Here is a 20,397-nt window from a genome sequence, read left to right on the forward strand (position 1 = left end):
AACAAAAGTAATTGAAAATGAAATGGAATTGTGTAAAAGTGATTGGAGTACCCCAAATATGGCTGGAAAGTTTGCTGATGGAGTTCCATCCCTCCCCTTGCTTCGTCCACATCCTCTTTGGACCTAGAGTCCCTGCCCCAAAGGCTCCCCTGACCCCCCAGGCAACTCTCCTCTGTGGAGATGTACTTTCCTCTACCCCATCCCATCACCACCCAAAATGTGCCAGGCTTGTGCTGAAACGTGAGTTTGTTTATATGACTATATCAAAATACCAGTATCTCAAAACCTACTTTCCTTCATTTACAATTTCATTAAGTTTACAATTTTCAATTTACACATTTATTCTTAAAAAGCCAGAAGGCATTTCTGATGACTTCCTTAACAATGGTTATCTTTGGAGAGAGAAGTAGGATTACGGGAGACTTTCATGGTCTACTTTATATCTTTCTGCATTATTTAAAAGTCGTATTATGAGCTCATATCAGAGAAAATAAGATAAAGTATGTATAAAACTTATGTAAAAGATAATCTCTCTATAGAATATGCACATTAAAAGGTTGGAAGGATACACTCCAAAGACTGATTATTTTAGGGGAATGGCATTCTCAAGAGTGGGACATAGAATGGATTTCTTTGGCCAGGCGCGGTGGCTCATGCCTGTAATCCCAGCACTTTGGGAGGCTGAGGTGGACAGATCATGAGGTCAAGAGATCGAGACCATCCTGGCCAACATGGTGAAACCCTGTCTGTACTAAAAATACAAAAATTAGCCAGGCGTGGTGGCACATGCCTGTAATCCCAGCTACTCGGGAGGCTGAGGCAGGAGAATCACTTGAACCAGGGAGGCGGAGGTTGCAGTGAGCTGAGATTGCACCACTGAACTCCAGCCTGGGTGACAGAGTGAGACTCCATCTCAAAAAAAAAAGTGTATTATTATAATTAATTGTGCATTTGAAAAATATGTAACACATTTGTTTTTCATGATACAAATTAAAGAAAATAAAAGTTCACAAAGATCTGCTTGCTTGGTGGGTCATGGGTTCAAAAGAATTTGGAAACACTGCTTGAAGAGCTCTGGACCTTATAAGAGGTTTAACATGCTGCTCAGATATGTTATAGGCACATAAATGTCAGCGCTAACATTGCCAAATGGTTACCACATCTACTTTATTCAGCATCATTTACTTTTGACAATGATTGGCTCCGGAATGTTCAGGAAGGTTGAAGTCATGACTCTAAATTAATAAGCACGAGTAGTGTGTGGTTGTAGAATCATTCTTTATTTTATAGCTACCCTAACATAAAATTCCCTTGTAACTCTAATGTTAGAAGTTATAAATAAGATAGTAATAAAAACGCATCAACTCATTACATTAGACAAAATGGTGGTAAGAAAAACTATCATTAGGTTCCCAAGAGAAAAGTTACACATAAATGAATTTCTTAGAGAATGCACATTAGATAAGAATTTACAATATTTTTGTTACTTGGTTTTCACACCATATTTAACAGAGATATTGAATTTGGCTCAGCATTGGTGAGGGCTAACATGATACTTACTGCCAATGTATCTCTTGTTTTTCCATTCAATAGATGTTTATTGAGCATATGCTATATGCTTTCTACTTTCTCAATTCAGAAAAGATGACAAATTACTTACCATTTGTGTCCTGACATGTTTTCTTCTTCTTCTATTGTTGATGATTTGGGGAGAAGGGGCAGGAAAAAAGCATGAGAGGATAAGTTATATTATAACCTGAAATAAAACAAATATGTTTAACAGTTACACACTATATTATAGTTACATATTAATGTGACACACATAAAAGGCTTCAATCTAAGCCATTTCTAGCTGTATTTTAGGGTCTAACACTGTTACACAGTAATGCTGTACACTGATGATGACAACAATATAGCTAAGTAACACTGGAAGAAATATTCCAAACAAAGTTTAAAAAGTGAACAGGCAGATTGAATGAAAAAGCAGGTTGCAGAAGACTACATAAAATATAATACCATTCATATAAAGCTTAAAAATATGTAAAACAATACTATATGTTGTTGAGGTATACAAAATTATAAGGTGAAGGTACAAAGAATTGCTTAGGAATGATGAACACTAAGTTCCAGACAGCAGTCCACGGCAGGAGATGGTGTGGGATGTGATGTGAGAGAGATATACAGCAGCTTCAAGTGCACACATAGTGTTCTCTTTGTGAAGCTAGGTGGTGAGTATATTGCATCTGTATGCCTCCTTACAGATTTGAAATATTTTATAATCAACATTTTTAAAGAAACAAACCAGCACATTGCAAAAATAAAAACAGAAATAGAACAAAATTTTAAAACCCCAAATAAAAACCAAAAAAAGGGTTGATATGCTTGAATAAGATAGCAAGAAGGGCACAAAGGAGGAAAGTATGTATCTACCAGCCTAGCCTTGTATATTTATCTTGTTAGTAAATACTGGAGTCAATGTCTCTGCCCTTACTCCATTTGCTCCACTCATGGAAGCTAGCCCACCCCAGGGCCCACCAGCCCAGCCACATTAGCCCACTTGCCTAGCAGTTACTGGAAAGAATAGAAAGCTCAGTACTCAGAGGAACGGTCACTGGCCAGAGGCAAAACCTCTGGCTGCCAGAGTGAGTGCTCACAGCATATGAATGCCCAGACTGCTTCACAAAATCAATCCAATCATTCTCCTTTGGTTTCAGAAAGGATCCTGGCAACCAGTACTCCTCAAATGATTAAAGATTTCCTAGGCTATTTAAAAACGTTTCAAGGGAACAAAATTAAGGTGTGCAAATCCCATGCTTCAGGTATGCAGACAAGAGAGAGGAAGAAGAGAATTTCCAGAGTGTCAGATGCCTCTGATATGACAGCATCCTGCAGTGAACATCTCTCTTCCTTGTGGAGAGCATCCAAATATCTGGACGAGCTGCTTTTGGGAATGACATTCAGGGTAAGTAGTAAGCTCTGCCCTCCACTCAGTGCATCATGGAGAGGCTACCAACACCCAGTCCTCTCACCACCCACACAGCTTCACTGTAAGTACACATTTACTTTAGTTAGCTTGAAATTTCCAACAAATTTTTTCATAAAAAGAGGGTGTTCAAAGGAAATGGAATTATCATATTCTCTTGAGTTCAATGTCACCATGAACTATTAGGATAGTTGGTACTTTTGGATTAATATTTTTATTATGGTAAAAAAGTTTATTCTTTTAATTTAAAAGTGTACAGTATAGTAGTGCTAACAATATACACTTTCTTGTACAACAGATCTCTAGAACTTTTTCATCTTGCATGATGGGAATTCTACACCCATTGAACAACTCCCCATTTTCCCCTCCCACAGCCCCCAGCAACCACTATTCTAGTTTCTGATTCTATGAATTTGACTACTTTAGATACCTCATAAAAATGCAAACACTCAGTATTTGTGTTCTTGTGATTGGCTTATTTCACTTAGCATAATGCATTTAAGGTTCATCTGTGTTGTAGTATATGACAGGACTTCCTTTTTAAGGCTGAATAATATTGCATTGTATATGCAATGTTGAAGACACACACACACACACACACACACACCATTTTCCTTAACCATTCATGTGTCAATGGATATTTAGGTTGCTTTCATATCTTGGCTATTGGGAATAATGCTGCAATAAACACAGTATACAGTGTCAAATTCATTGACAGGTTCTTGGAAGCTGCAACTATAGGCAAAGTGATATACACAGGTCCAGAATAACACTGTTTCATAATAATATTGATAAGAAAAAAATGGCTTATGTCATTTTGCCTAAAGTTGCAGTTTCCAAGAACTTATCAATGACATTAAATGAGGTCTTAATGTATCTCTCTGAGATCCTGTATTCAATTCTTTTGCACAAATACACAGAATTTGGACTGCTGGATTACACAGTTCTCTAACTTAATTTTTTGAGGAAACTGCATATTGTTTTCCACAGCAGCTGCACCATTTCAAGCCCACTGACAGTATGCAAGGGTTCCACTTTCTCCACATCCTTGTTAATGTTTGTTTCCATTTTTAAAAATAATAGCCATCCTAAGCATTGTGAGGTGATATCTCATGGTTTTGGTTTACAGTTCTCTGATGAGTGATGTTGTGCATCTTTTCATATTTTTTTGCCATTTGTATATTTTCTTTGGAGAAATGTCTATGCAGGTCTTTTGCCCATTTTTAAATTGGGTCATTTTGTTATTGACTCAACTTAATTTGCAGGAGTTATTGCAGGAGTTCTCTATATATTCCAGATACTGATCCCTTATCCAATATATGGTTTGCAAATATTTTCTCATATTCTGTAGGTTAGCTTTTCAGTCTGTTGACTATTTCCTTTACTATGACTTTTAAATTAATTTTTGCTTATTAAAATGCCTTTTAATTTAAATCCTTCATAGTGTAAGTTCTTATAGTATGTGTTATTTATAGTTATAGTTAACAAAAATTGCTGAGCAAATTGCCCCTTCTACCTAGATTTCCAGGCTGTTCCCAGATCATGATACCATACGGCAGTGTTCCTCAAGGTATTGTTTAACAGCCATTTGCATTGAAATCTTCTGGGGGTACTAATATACAGAATCCTAGACCCCACTCCTTTCCTAGTGAAATAGAATCTCTGAGAATGATTCTGGGAATCTAGTTTTATAATAGGCTTTGCAAGTCATTCTTAAGCACATTAAAGTATGAGAACCACAGCTAAATGGCACACAGGGAAAATATTTTGGGAAATTGGTCTTTCTTGAACAAACTACTGGATTATAGGCACAGGAGCAAAGGAATCATAAGTGGTCAAAATAAGGTCAGCTCTGCAGGGTACATCTGAACGCCTCATGAGAAGGCAGCTGGAGCCAGTGCTAACATCTCTTTTTATATATGTTCTAACTCTACATACCAGAGACAATTAATAAACATCTTAAGATTTCCTGACATAATCTATCTTGTTTTGCTCTATCACTTTCCAAATCCACAGCATTTAAATTGCTACTTTAAAAAATCATTATAATTGTTATCCATTCATTTCAGTTCAACAGTTTGGTTTATCAGACATAAACTGAGCATCAAATGAGTATGTGCCAGTCACTCTTCCTGGCCTCAAATATAGATCAGCTCTGTCCAATAGAAATAGACTATGAGCACATTCCAAGATGGCCGAATAGGAATAGCTCCAGTCTGCAGCTCCCAGCGTGGCTGACACAGAAGATGGGTGATTTCTGCATTTCCAGCTGAGGTACCTGGTTCATCTCATTGGGACTGGTTGACAGTGGGTGCAACCCACAGAGGGTGAGCCGAAACAGGGCAGGGCATCTTCTCACCCAGGAAGCGTAAGGGGTCGGGGGATTTCCCTTTCCAAGCTGAGGGAAGGCATGACAGACTGTACCTGGAAAATCGGGACACTGCCGCCCAAATACTGCGCTTTTCCAACAGTCTCAGCAAATGGCACACCAGGAGTTTATATCCCACGCCTGGCTCGGCAGGTCCCATGCCCATGAAGCCTTGCTCACTGCTAGTGCAGCAGTCTGAGATAGAACTGCGAGGTGTCAGCCTAGCCGGGGCAGGGGCGTCTGCCATTGCTGAGGCATGAGTAGGTAAACAAAGAGGCCAGGGAAACTCGAACTGGGCAGAACCCACTGCAGCTCAACAAGGCCTGTTGCCTCTGTACATTCCACCTCTGGGGGAAGGGCATCGCTGAACAAAAGGCAGCAGAAACTTCTGCAGACTTAAACATCCCTGTCTGACAGCTCTGAAGAGAGCAGTGGTTCTCCCAGCACTGAGCTCTGAGAATGGACAGACTGCCTCCTCAAGTAGGTCCCTGACCCCCATGTAGCCTAACTGGGAGACACCTCCCAGTAGGGGCTGACAGACACCTTATACAGGTGGGTGCCCCTCTGGGACGAAGCTTCCAGAGGAAGGATCAGGCAGCAATATTTGCTGTTCTGCAACATTTGCTATTCTGCAGCCTCTGCTGGTGATACCCAGGCAAACAGGGTCTAGAGTGGACCTCCAGCAAACTCCAACCTGCAGCTGAGGGACCTGACTGTTAGAAGGAAAACTAACAAACAGAAAGGAACAGCACCAACATCAACAAAAAGGACATTCACACCAAAACCCCATCTGTAGGTCATCAACATCAAAGACCAAGGGTAGATAAAACCACAAAGATGGGGAGAAACCAGAGCAGAAAAGCTGAAAATTCTAAAAACCAGAGCACATCTTCTCCTCCAAAGGATCGCAGCCCCTTGCCAGCAAAGGAACAAAGCTGGATGGAGAATGACTTTGACGAGCTGACAGAAGTAGGCTTCAGAAGGTTGGTAATAACAAACTTCTCCGAGCTAAAGGAGACTGTTCAAACCCATTGCAAGGAAGCTAAAAACCTTGAAAAAAAGATCAGACGAATGACTAACTTGAATAAACAGTGTAGAGAAGACCTTAAATGACCTGATGGAGCTGAAAACCATGGCAGGAGAACTACGTGAAGCATTTACAAGCTTCAACAGCTGATTCAATCAAGTGGAAGAAAGGGTACGTATCAGTGATTGAATCAAATTAACGAAATAAAGCGAGAAGAAAAGTTTAGAGAAAAAAGAGTAAAAAGTAACTAGCAAAGCCTCCAAGAAATAAGGGACTATGTGAAAAGACCAAATCCATGCTTGACTGGTGTACCTGAAAGTGACGGGGAGAATGGAACCAAGCTGGAAAACAGTCTTCAGGATATTATCCAGGAGAATTTCCCCAACCTAGCAAGGCAGGCCAATATTCAAATTCAGGAATTACAGAGAACACCACAGAGATACTCCTTGAGAAGAGCAACCCCAAGACACATAATTGTCAGATTCACCAAGGTTGAAATGAAGGAAAAAATGTTAAGGGCAGCCAGAGAGAAAGGTTGGGTTACCCACAAAGGGAAGCCCATCAGACTAATACCAGATCTCTCAGCAGAAACTCTACAAGCCAGAAGCGAGTGGGGGCCAATATTCAACATTCTTAAAGAAAAGAATTTTCAATCCAGAATTTCATATCCAGCCAAACTAAGCTTCATAAGTGAAGGAGAAATAAAATCCTTTACAGAAAAGCAAATGCTGAGAGATTTTTGTCACCACCAGGTCTGCCTTACAAGAGCTCCTGAAGGAAGCACTAAACATGGAAAGGAACGACTGGTACCAGCCACTGCAAAAACATGCCAAATTGTAAAGACCATTGATGCTAGGAAGAAACTGCATCAACTAATAGGCAAAATAACCAGCTAACATCATAATGACAGGATTAAATTCACACATAACAATATTAACCTTAAATGTAAATGGGCTAAATGCACCAATTAAAAGACACAGACTGGCAAATTGGATAAAGAGTCAAGACCCATCAGTGTGCTGTATTCAGGAGACCCATCTCACAGGCAGAGACACACATAGGCTCAAAATAAATGGATGGAGGAACATCTACCAAGCAAATGGAAAGCAAAAAAACAGCAGGGGTTGCAATCCTAGTCTCTGATAAAACAGACTTTAAACCAACAAAGATCAAAAGAGACAAAGAAGGCCATTACATAATGGTAAAGGGATCAATTCGACAAGAAGAGTTAACTATCCTAAATATATATGCACCCAATACAAGAGCACCCAGATTCATAAAGCAAATCCTTCGAGACCTACAAAGAGACTTAGACTCCCACAAAATAATAATGGGAGACTTTAACACCCCACTGTCAACATTAGACAGATCGAGACAGAAGGTTAACAAGGATATCCAGGACTTGAACTCAGCTCTGCACCAAGCAGACCTAATAGACATCTACAGAACTCTCCACCCCAAATCAACAGAATATACATTCTTCTCGCACCACATCACACTTATTCCAAAACTGAACACATAACTGGAAAAAAGCACTCCTCAGCAAATGAAAAAGAACACAAGTCACAACAAACTGTCTCTCAGACCACAGTGCAGTCAAATTAGAATTCAGGATTAAGAAACTCACTCAAAACCACACAACTACATGCAAACTGAACTATCTGCTCCTGAATGACTACTGGGTAAATAATGAAATGAAGGCAGACATAAAGATGTTCTTTGAAACCAAAGAGAACAAAGACACAATGTACCAGAATCTCTGGGACACATTTAAAGCAGTGTGTAGAGGGAAATTGATAGCACTAAATGCCCACAAGAGAAAGCAGGAAAGATCTAAAATTGACACCCTAACATCACAATTAAAAGAACTAGAGAAGCAAGAGCAAACAAATTCAAATGCTAGCAGAAGACAAGAAATAACTAAGATCACAGCAGAACTGAAGGAGATAAGACACAAAAAACCCTTCAAAAAATCAATGAATCCAGGAGCTGGTTTTTTGAAAAGATCAACAAAATTGATAGACCACTAGCAAGACTAATAAAGAAGAAAAGAGAGAAGAATCAAACAGACGCAATAAAAAATGATAAAGGGGATATCACCACCGATCCCACAGAAATACAAACTACCATCAGAGAATACTATAAACACCTCGATGCAAATAAACTAGAAAATCTAGAAGAAATGGATAAATTCCTGGACACATACACCCTCCCAAGACTAAAACCAGGAAGAAATTGAATCTCTGAATAGACCAATAACAGGCTCTGAAATTGAGGCAATAATTAATAGCCTACCAACCAAAAAAAGTCCAGGACCAGACGGATTACAGCCGAATTCTACCAGAGGTACAAAGAGGAGCTGGTACCATTTCTTCTGAAACTATTCCAATCAATAGAAAAAGAGGGAATCCTCCCTAACTCATTTTATGAGGCCAGCATCATCCTGATACTAAAGCCTGGCAGAGACACAACAAGAAAAGGGAATTTTAGACCTATATCCCTGATGAACATCAGTGTGAAAATACTCAATAAAATACTGGCAAACCGAATCCAGCAGCACATCAAAAAGCTTATCCACCACAATCAAGTCGGCTTCATCCCTGGAATGCAAGGCTGGTTCAACATACACAAATCGATACAGGTAATCCATCACATAAACAGAATCATCGACAAAAACCACATGATTATCTCAATGGATGCAGAAAAGGCCTTTGACAAAATTCAACAATGCTTCATGCTAAAAACTCTCAATAAACTAGGTATTGATGGAACGTATCTCAAAATAATAAGAGCTACTTATGACAAACCCACAGCCAATATCATACTGAATGGGCAAAAACTGGAAGCATTCCCTCTGAAAACTGGCACAAGACAGGGATGCCCTCTCTCACCACTCCCATTCAACATAGTGTTGGAAGTTCTGGCCAGGGCAATCAGGCAAGAGAAAATAATAAAGCATATTCAATTAGGAAAAGAAGAAGTCTAATTGTCCCTGTTTGCAGATGACATGATTGTATATTTAGAAAACCCCATTGTCTCAGCCCCAAATCTCCTTAAGCAGACAAGCAACTTCAGCAAAGTCTCAGGATACAAAATCAATGTGCAAAAATCATAAGCATTCCTATACACCAATAACAGACAAACAGAGAGCCAAATCATGAGTGAACTCCCATTCACAACTGCTACAAAGAGAACAAAATACCCAGGAATCCAACTTACAAGGGATGTGAAGGACCTCTTCAAGGAGAACTACAAACCACTGCTCAACGAAATAAAAGAGGACACAAACAAATGGAAGAACATTCCATGCTCATGGATAGGAAGAATCAATATTGTGAAAATGGCCATACTGCCCAAGGTAATTTATAGATTCAGTGCTATCCCCATCAAGCTACCAATGACTTTCTTCACAGAATTGGAAAAAACTACTTTAAAGTTCATATGGAACCAAAAAAGAGCCTGCATTGCCAAGACAATCCTGAGCAAGAAGAACAAAGCTGGAGGCATCACGCTACCTGACTTCAAACTATACTACAAAGCTACAGTAACCAAAACAGCATGGTACTGGTATGAAAACAGAGATATAGACCAATGGAACAGAACACGGAACTCAGAAATACACCACACATCTACAGCTATCTGATTTTTGACAAATCTGACAAAAACAAGAAATGGGGAAAGGATTCCCTATTTAATAAATGGTGCTGGGAAAACTGGCTAGCCATATGTAGAAAGCTGAAACTGGATCCCTTCCTTACACTTTATACAAAGATTAATTCAAGATGGATTAAAGACTTAAATGTTAGACCTACAACCATAAAAACCCTAGAGGAAAACCTAGGCAATACCATTCAGGACATAGGCATGGGCAAGGACTTCATGACTAAAACACCAAAAGCAATGGCAACAAAAGCCAAAATACACACATGGGACCTAATTAAACTAAAGAGCTTCTGCACAGCAAAAGAAACTACCATCAGAGTAAACAGGCAACCTACACAATGGGAGAAAATTTTTGCAGTCTACCCATCTGATAAAGGGCTAATATCCAGAATCGACAAAGAATGTAAACAAATTTACAAGAAAAAAGCAAACAACCCCATCAAAAACTGGGCAAAGGATATGAACAGACACTTCTCAAAAGAAGACATTTATGCAGCCAACAGACACATGAAAAAATGCTCATCATCATTGGTCATCAGAGAAATGCAAATCAAAACCACAGTGAGATACCATCTCACACCTGTTAGAATGGTGATCATTAAAAAGTCAGGAAACAACAGGTGCTGGAGAGGATGTGGAGAAACAGGAACACTTTTACACTGTTGGTGGGAGTGTAAACTAGTTCAACTATTGTGGAAGACAGTGTGGTGATTCCTCAAGGATCTAGAACTAGAAATACCATTTGACCCAAAGATCCCATTACTGGGTATATACCCAAAGGATTATAAATCATGCTGCTATAAAGACATATGCACACGTATGTTTACTGCGGCACTATTCACAATAGCAAAGACTTAGAACCAATACAAATGTCCATCAGTGATAGAGTGGATTAAGAAAATGTGGCACATATACACCATGGAATACTATGCAGCCATAAAAAAGGATGAGTTCATGTCCTTTGCAAGGACATGGATGAAGCTGGAAACCATCACTCTGAGCAAACTATCACAAGGACAGAAATCCAAGCACCACATGTTCTCACTCATAGGTGGGAATTGAACAATGAGAACACTTGGTCACTGGGTAGAAACATCACACACTGGGGCCTGTTGTGGGGTGGGGGGTGGGGGCAGGGATGGCATTGGGAGAAATACCTAATTTAAATGACAGGTTGATGGGTACAGTGGGCCAGCATGGCACATGTATACTTATATAATGAGCCTGCACGTTGTGCTCATGTACCCTAGAACTTAAAGTATAATAATAATAATTAAAAAAGAATTATACTATGAGTTTAAATGTTCTAATAGCCATGTTAAAAAAATTTAAAAACAGTGAAATTAATGTTTATATATTTTAACCCAATATATCTAAATTATTATTTCAACATATAACCAATATAAAAATGAGTGATACATTTTACACTAATATTTTTGTACCAAGTTTAAAATATAGTATTTTATACTTTCAGCAAATCTCAATTCACACTAGCCATATTAAGTACTCAAGAGCCACACGGGGTTAGTGGATACCATATTGAACAGTACAAGTTTCGCAGTAAAGACAGATATATAATTTCCAGAATTAGTAGAGCCTTGACATTTGCAAGGGACATATAACAATGTCCCCTTAATGAATCCCCAAATTTGCAAATTCTGCTGTAAAAATATTTTCCCTGTAAAATTGAATAAAGTCTATGATCAGCTAATACTTCATGATTCTGCAATGGAAGCTATTTCTCCACTTCTGCCACAAGGCCCTTATGAAACAAGCCCAGAATGAATGGTGTCACATCTCCAGCTTTTTAATGACACAGAAAAGATGTCCTAAAGATCTGCTTGTGGTCATCTTACCTTGGGAGATAAGCAAACAAGGGCAAGTAACAAGATGCTGATGGACTGTGAGCGCCAAGATATTGTCACAGTCAGCACAACTTGATCGCATGAATGTTTGTGTTTCACAGTTAAACTGTTTCCTCAAAGAAGACAAAGCAGTTGCACCAATAATTAAGATCTGCTCAAAGAAGCAGAGGCCCAAGGATGAATAGATCAATGGAAAGCAAGTTTCTAATTTTGATATAACAAGCTGGGGAGTGTGGGAATGAGTTGGTGAGGAGGAAGCTCTGTGTCTAAGGCAGAAACATAGGGGAAGGAAAGGCATCTTCCTGCTCAGAGGTGGAACTGCTGCTGAGGTCAGCACCTTCTTCTTAGGTGACACTGAGACTACCAACCTAATCCCTTTAGATTTTCCTAGACTGCACCTTGATGGGGTTACAATATATTCACCTCATGGTCCAAAGCCAGGCATTAAAACCGTAGTTGTTCTCAGCCACATCCATTTGACTGAGAAACCACCTTGCTCTGTGGGAAGAATTGAGAGAACAGGGGGGAAGGATACTTTGTTCAGGTTTTCTGTTGGGATCCTGTGCTCCCGTGCAATAACTATGCTCATTTTTCCTTTTACTTTTTGAGACGGAGTCTCGCTCTGTCACCCAGGCTGGAGTATAGTGGTGCGATCTCGGCTCACCACAACCTCTGCCTCCTGGGTTCAAGCGATTCTCTTGCCTCAGCCTCCCGAGTAGCTGGAACTACAGGCATGTGCCACAACGCCTGGCTAAGTTTTTGTATATTTAGTAGAGATGGGGTTTCACCGTGTTAGCCAGGATGGTCTCAATCTCCTGACCTCATGATCCACCCGCCTTGGCCTCCCAAAGTGCTGGGATTACAGGCGTGAGCCACCATGCCTGGCCTTTCCTTTTCATATATGCTTGCTGTGCTGAGTCCTCAGTTTTATTCCCCCGTGTAGATGGGCAAAAGACTACAGCAATCGTCCCACTTGTCATTACTTGCTAGAGCCATTTAAAAACCATTTTAGGCTGGATGTGATGCCTCATGCCTGTAATCCCAGAACTTTGGGAGGCCAAGGCAAGTGGAACGCTTGAGCCCAGGAGTTTGAGACCAGCCTTGTGAACACAGTGAACTCTGTCTCTACAAAAAAATAATTAGAAGAAGAAATTAGCTAGACACGGTGGCACACGCCTGTAGTCCCAGCTACTCAGGAGGCTGACATGGGAGGATCAATCGAGCCCAGGAGGTCAAGGCTGCAGAGAGCCATGATGGAGCTACTGCACTCCAGCCTGGGTGACAGAGTGAGATCCTGTATCAAAAAAGGAAAGAAAAAAGAAAAAAAACAAAACAAGCCATTTTGAACAAGCTTGACAGCTTGGCCATAAGACATGCACAGTAGTTTTTTCCTAACACCCAAAGGTACACAGAATGCTAAAACAAGCCAGGTTTTAAGTACAGAGTTTGATTCATTGCCACAAAGTGGACAGGAGTCAGTTTTTCCCTAGCTGCCTTGAACCCAGATACCAGATTCTTCTCCTTGGAAATATAATCTAGGAAGGCATTTTCATTCCATATAAGCTGGCTTCCACTGCAATGAATGCTTGTTCTGACCTAGAACTTTTTCTATGCATTTCTTCAAGGCAGTGAAGTTAGCTGATGGCACTTCTGATTACTTTCGAATTATGCAAAGAATCTAAAATTCTTGAGCCAATCCTTGTTCAGAGTAAAGCTAAGATCAGTAGTCATTCCACTATATTGGTATTCTATACCCACAAAATTTGACCAGTTTTCAATACCTTGTTCTTTCATACACTAAAACTTATCAGGCAGTAACTTGGTAAAACTCAAATGTAGTTAATTTTTCTTCAGAGAAGCAGAAATGTGTGCCTCCTCATCAGTTTATTAGATCAACTATTTCTTTTTAATATGGAACTGGCTTCCTCTTGAATCATGTTTCCTAAGCACGTCATTTTACTTATGCAAAGATTCATGTCTCCAATTAATTAACTTTACAACTTTAGTGGTAGAATTTTTCTCTTCCATTCAGTGGGTAGCTTTTCTGTTGGTTGGAGTACCAGCTGAAACTGAGTCCAGAGTCGCTTTTTCTTGTTGTCTGTACTGAGCATATGGTGGAATCTCTTGAGTTGCATATCTGAGTCAATGCCAAATTTGTCATTTTCCTCTTTAGTTTATTCAACATTTCTATTTTCTAGATAAAAATTGTCATTACCTTAGAGCTCTTCAGTTCTTTGGGAAGTAGGGGGCCATTTTTTCCCCCATAAGAAATAACGCTTTTTTCAGACCAGGAACAGTGGCTCATGCTTAGAATTCCAGCACTTTGAGAGGCAAGGAGGGTGGATTGCTTGAGCTCAGAAGTTCGAGACCAGACGATGAAACCCTATCTCTACCAAAAATACAAAAAATTAGCTGGGCATGGTGGTGCACACTTGTGGTCCCAGCTATTCAGGAGGCTGAGGTGGGAGGATCGCTTGAGCCAGGGAGGTGGAAGTTGCACTGAGCTGAGATCATGCCACTGCACTCCAGCCTGGGCAGCAGAGTAAGATGCCCACCACTCCCTCAACCTCTCGAAAGAAAAGAAAATACACACACTTTTCAGAACAGAACAGAGTCTGGCAATGATGTGGGTGCAAAGTGGTACATTAGAAACATTCCTAAACACCAGCTTCATAGCACCACATGCCATACAATCTAAGGTACAAATCTGTTCATATTCTATCATCACTGTGTTAGAGTCACTACCTTGTCAACTGTCAGTCATTTTTCTTTCTTCATGTAATATAAATGGTAAGACCTCCTGACCAATAGTTTTTTATATATGATAAAATGCAGAGTAATTCTTTAAAATCAAACTTCAGTAAAATTATAAATCACTATGTGCCCCAGACTTTTGCGGCTATTTGTATATAACTGAAGAAAAGAATCTGCCATCAGAAGATGCTACAGGCTCCCTGTGATGGGGCACAAATGCCATGGCAGAGGAAAGGGCCAGGGTTTGAGGGACACAGAACAGAGGCACAATGCTGGCTTCCCACACAGCCTCTGGGCTGAGTCTCTACGACTTAATTAGTCATTGCTGGAGAGGCAAAGGCTGGAAGTGCGGTGGGGAGGGAAGTGGTATTATTCCAGGCAGAGGAAATGCAGTGAACAAATTCTTCCACAGCAGAACTGCCAGTGGTGTGTGTAACTAACCGTAAGCAGTTGTGCATTATAATTTAAAGACACGCAACAGGGGAAACAGAGGGGCCAGCCTCTGAAGCACCATGTGCCACCTTCAGCATTTAGATATACTCTAGCCATTGGAGGGTGGACATTCAATGCTGTTTATTTCACACTCGGTGGGCACCATGTTTTGTCCTGCCTTTGTTAGGGAGTTAGTTTTTGGACTATCCGTCACAAATATTGGAAGCTGGTGACATGTCTCTCAGATTTAGCTTCCAATTGCATGGTACTAATTTACATAACTTCTTCCTCATTCCATTTTCCTGTTATTTCAGAGATCAGTTTCATCTGGAAATATGACCAGTCTTCAATATTTTGTTCTTCCATACACTAAAACTTACACATCATGCAATAATTTTACAGAACTCAATTGTAGTGAACTTTTCTTCAGAGAAGTGGAAATGTGTGTCTCCTCCTCAGTTTATTAGACTGACTATTTCTTTTCAAATGATCTGAAGTGATGCAGGTATTTGGGTTTATTTCTCTGGTGTGTAACTTCAGAAAAAACAGAAGTCATATAATTTAGAGCCTAGAAAGAGATGAGGAAGAACTGAATAAAGCCCCTTCCTTCTGAAAAATGGGACTTGTGATCCAGGGAGGAACACGGCCTGAGAGCACAAAGCCAATAGTCTTCAGAGCCAGGGCTCCCACATGGGGTCCTCCACTTGCCTGATGAACAGGGGAAATACTGATTTGTCAGAGGTTTTAGCCACTAAGGTAAAAAAATAATTGGATGTCTGTGCATTTCTTTTGGGCAAAGTATGTTTTCATCATTTTTCCTAGATGTTTGTCTCTAGTCACTTCCTCTTATGTCAATAATGATTTTTACAATTTCTTATGGAGAGAAGTGTATTTGAGTATAAATATTAAAATAGTTTCAGTAGAAGCAGTGAAAAAAACTGGAACAATTCCTCCAGGCATAATTAACCATATTAATTATTATTTTTAAAATCCTGATTCATCAAATCCTGTTCTCAAGTGGTTGAGAAATGGGCATTCCCATGGAGGATGGGAAGTTGAATTAGCCTTCCATCTTTTCAAAAGCTAGGTATTAATTAAAGTCACACGATTTTGATGAGTTTTTACGGGTGTTTTTCCTACCTCTCAGATATCATACAGCTTGTCCTTTTGGATTTTGACGTGGACACGATTACCTGAGCGTTCCACACAACTGCACACAAGGCTGCAGTGAGCTCTGATCTCCTCACTGCACTCGAGCCTGGGTGATTGAGTGACTACACAACTTTAAAGGGATCCTGTTTCCAGTTTTGTGCCTTCTGCAATGATTTTTGATATTTCATAAATTCACAAGTAAATGTGAAATGGGATCATGTTTTAATTTTGTGAGTCAGCAAATATCACCAAGAGGAAAACAGGATTGTGATCTTATTCACGGTAGCTAAAAGGTGAGTTTTTATTTTAACACTACAGATGCAAGCCACTGTTAAAATCTGTATTTTCTGTTAATGAACTAAAGTCTTAGGATATTTTCTTTTATTAAAGAAATTTTTTTTTGAGACAGGATCTTGCTCAGTTGCCCAGGCTGGAGTGCAGTTGTGACATTACAGCTCACTGCAGCCTTGACCTCCTGGGCTCAAGTGATCCCCTCCACCTCAGCCTCTTCAGTAGCTGGGACTACAGGCACTTGCCAATAGGCCCAGCTAATTTTTTTATTTTTAGTAAAATACCGGCCAAGGCTAGTCTCAAACTCCTGAGCTCAAGTGATCCACCAGCTTTGGACTCCCCAAGTGCCAGGATTACAGGCATGAGCCACTGTGCCCAGCCAGATATTTTTAAATGATTGTTTTATTTACATTTCAAAAGAACTCAGGTGTTATATACAATGATTAAGTTATATACAATGATTAAGTTTGATGACTCCCTAAAACTATTAAAATCACATTCCTAAAGTATGTATTTTGAAGGTTTCCCAATATGCTCCTTGATATAAATAAAAGCTGGTAAATCCATGACTATGTCACACACTTAGTCACCACTTCAGCGATCTGGCTTCACTTTGCTCATCTGTAAAACAGTAGACTAGGCAAGTGGCCATCTAGGATGCCCCCAGTCACAAAAATAAAAAAACTCAAATTATTTTCGGAGACATTTATATCTAAGATAAAGCTTAGAGATAATGAACACAACATCCTTTTCAATGATTAAAAAATTGGGGTTCTAAAAATAGAGATGACTTGTCCAAGATCAGGTTAAAAGTCAAGTTCACATAGAGGAATGCCGGGAATGAAACATTCATCAGCCAGTTAACAATTTGGTGCTCTCCTCTGTCTCTTCATCTATTCCAAGAGATGTTTCTGAAAGGAAAATATCAAATATAACAGAAACCAAAATAAAATTGCCAAGCTACTTTCTAAAATGTCATCTTCAGCATTAATATTATTGTAAAATTTTTAAATATTATATCCATGTAAAACAAATTAAAAACAAACCAGAAAACTCAAACTGCTCACAAAAAGTGTGGTCTAGGTCTTGCTCCTCTTTCTTTTGCTTAAAGCCCTCCTTTCAAAGGATGATCGATGGTGAATTTTGTGCTACACCAAAAATCATGGCAGTAATAACGAAGAGGTAGGTATTTGCAAACCACAAACCTAAAAGAAATCTAGAAAGATAAAAATATATAGCGTAAAACCACACTAGAAACAGAACAAATGGGTTGCCTCTGCTAAAGAAAAAAGTAATTTTAAAAGTTTGCAGTATAAATTATATTCACCTTTGATTTTATTTAGTTTGGTTTACATAACTTTCAAATATCAAATCAAATTTCACATACAGATTTTACTCTGTATTTATGGTGGTGTTTTCTCTAAAAGCTTAATTGCAAAAGCTGAAGAATGAAGGAACACCCTAATCAGATAAAAGTCTCGATCAAGTTCTGTTAAGGAATACTACGCCCTTCGATGTCAGCACAGAACATTATTAAATGATAGGTCTAAATGTTATCCTTATATTTTTTTGGGATCAAATTATAAAACTTGGAAGGCTCTTACAAATCTTACTTTAAAGAATTGCACCAACTTAAATTTTCTTTTTATGGAAGAATAACCTCAGATAAATTGACTTTATCATCTAAGACTATGCAGTCCAATATAGCAGACACTAGCCACATGTAATATGAGCACTTGAGATACGGCTGGTATGAATTCAGATGAGCTCTAAATGTAAAATTCACACTGGATTTTGAAGACTTAGTAACAAAAAATTAAAATGTCTCATTAATAAATCCATATATTTATAGTTATAAAAATTATTTCATGTTGATATATTGTATATATCTAAATTTTATATAACTACATTTATATATTACATATTTATATATGTATATTATATATTCTGCTTTATATTTAATTATATTTTTTGCTTATTTATTACTTTTTTATATTTTATGTTGAAACAATGTTTTGAATATTTTGGGTTAGATCAAATAAATTATCAATTTAATTTAAGCTGTTTATTTTTAGTTTTTGTTTGTTTTGAGACAGGGTCTTACTGTGTTGCCCAGGCTGGTCTTGAACTCCTAGGCTCAAACAATCCTCCCACCTCAGCCTCCTGAGTAGCTGGAATTATAAGCATGGCACACGCCACAGCCCCCACCTTATTTCTTTTTAGTTTTTAAGCTAAAAATATTTTACTACTAGAATGTTTTAAATTATATATGTGGCTGCTGTTATATTTTTGTTGGAGAGCCTCAGTCTAAGGCATCAAACAAATCAAAAAAGAGCTAGAAATTAATTCTATAACTTAGGTCACCAATATTCTGTACTAGTTACAAATACCCTTCAACAGTTATTTCTGCTCAGAATCTCTGACATTCTGTCAGAGATGTCATTACAAAAATAAAATCATATGTATCTTCTTTTGAAATAACCTACAAAATGATTGTACTCCATATTTTTACAAGTTTAAAAAGTCCAAATCTGTGTGCACAATGTACTATTTGTGTCAAATTGGATTTATGTGAATAGTAAGTGAAGTGGTGGGCTACTATAAGACCATCAGAAGTAAAAATATAAGGACAATGTGATGTAATATATACAATATGTATCCACAAATGTAAAATGTATACATATATTTATAAATCACAAATATATATAGCTGACCCTTAAAGAAAATGGGTTTGGACTGCATGGGTCCACCTATACACCAATTTTTTTCAACCAAAGGCAAATAGAAAATATATCTTCCATTTTTTTATAATCATATTTTTATATTTAAGTATATTTTTTGCTTATAATTAAATATAAAGAGAGAAACCTGGCACGAGAAACCTGTGTATATGGAAAGTCAACTTTTCATATACATACATGGGTTCTGCAGGGCTCTGCAGGACTTGAGCATGTGTGGATTTTCATAGCTGAGGGTGCTCCTAGAACCAATCCCCTGTGTATACAGAGGGATGACTTTAATTCAAATGTACATAGAAACGTATGAATGGTTAATAATAACAGTGTGAAGGAAGAACCAAGAGTATGAATGTGGGGACCATAATTATATGAAATTGCACGTAAGCATAATATCAGCCATCAGAATAATCAGGGAGATGCTAATGTTTATAAGGTTCTCTTCCTTTAAGATTAAATTCATAATTTGAAGCCTCCAAAAGATGTGATCAAGCAATTTGTTATGACTCCACAGAACCTCCTGGCTGAGAGTGAGGAGAGAATTTACACATCATTTAGTCCAACCTCCTCTTTTCACTGAAGGAACTGAGGGAAATGTGGGGAAATTTCCCAAGTCACAGAGTAAACTTTGTCTCATTAGTCTTAAATTACTGAAATATGCAGACACCAATATGTGGTTTATAAAATGTGTATGCCGTGCACGGGTCCTGTAAACAAACCACCACAGCTCCTTTCTCTGGAAATGGCACATATTCCAGAACTTTCCTTGGTTAAGCTGTGGCAGGTAAATCATGTTTGAGTTTGGGCTGGCTTAGGAGCAGGGAATGCAGGCAGTCCAGGCAGGGGAAGGGAGGAGCAAGAAAGGATCTCAGAGGTCAGCAGCAAAGGGAAGCAGGCAGCAGAAGAAAGCACTATATGATCATGTATGCTCAACTAACAGCACCACACTTGCCTCTGCTGGGTCATCTAGTTGGCGTTATTTGAGAACTAATAAAGATCCCTTTTTCAGGTTCTCTCTACTTTCTCAGGAAATAAAGAGCAGCAAAGCCCAGAGCTTATAAAGCACAAGACTGGTTATTTTGATGGGGGTCAGGAAAGACAGGGATATTGGGCATGTACCCTCTAGG

General features: G+C 38.8%; 1 protein-coding gene across 21 annotated transcripts in view; it reads right to left on the bottom strand.

The window, feature by feature from the left end:
• The window catches only part of ICA1 (islet cell autoantigen 1), a 154,123-nt gene that overhangs the window by 125,793 nt on the left and 7,933 nt on the right, over positions 1 to 20,397 (bottom strand). For 13 of the 21 annotated variants that reach the window (XR_008626147.3, XR_008626146.2, XM_057302821.2 and 10 more), the window contains exon 2: positions 1,661 to 1,756. Coding sequence is in view for 19 of the 21 variants with exons in the window: in XM_057302821.2 (XP_057158804.1) it covers positions 1,661 to 1,677 (17 nt within the window). In the remaining 2 variants the exon portion in view is untranslated. The remainder of the gene's footprint in view (positions 1 to 1,660; positions 1,757 to 20,397) is intronic. The other 8 variants (XM_055115705.2, XM_034963704.3, XM_034963708.3 and 5 more) reach the window with 1 other exon arrangement.

Source organism: Pan paniscus, chromosome 6 (assembly GCF_029289425.2).
Source record: "Pan paniscus chromosome 6, NHGRI_mPanPan1-v2.0_pri, whole genome shotgun sequence".
NCBI lineage: Eukaryota > Metazoa > Chordata > Mammalia > Primates > Hominidae > Pan > Pan paniscus.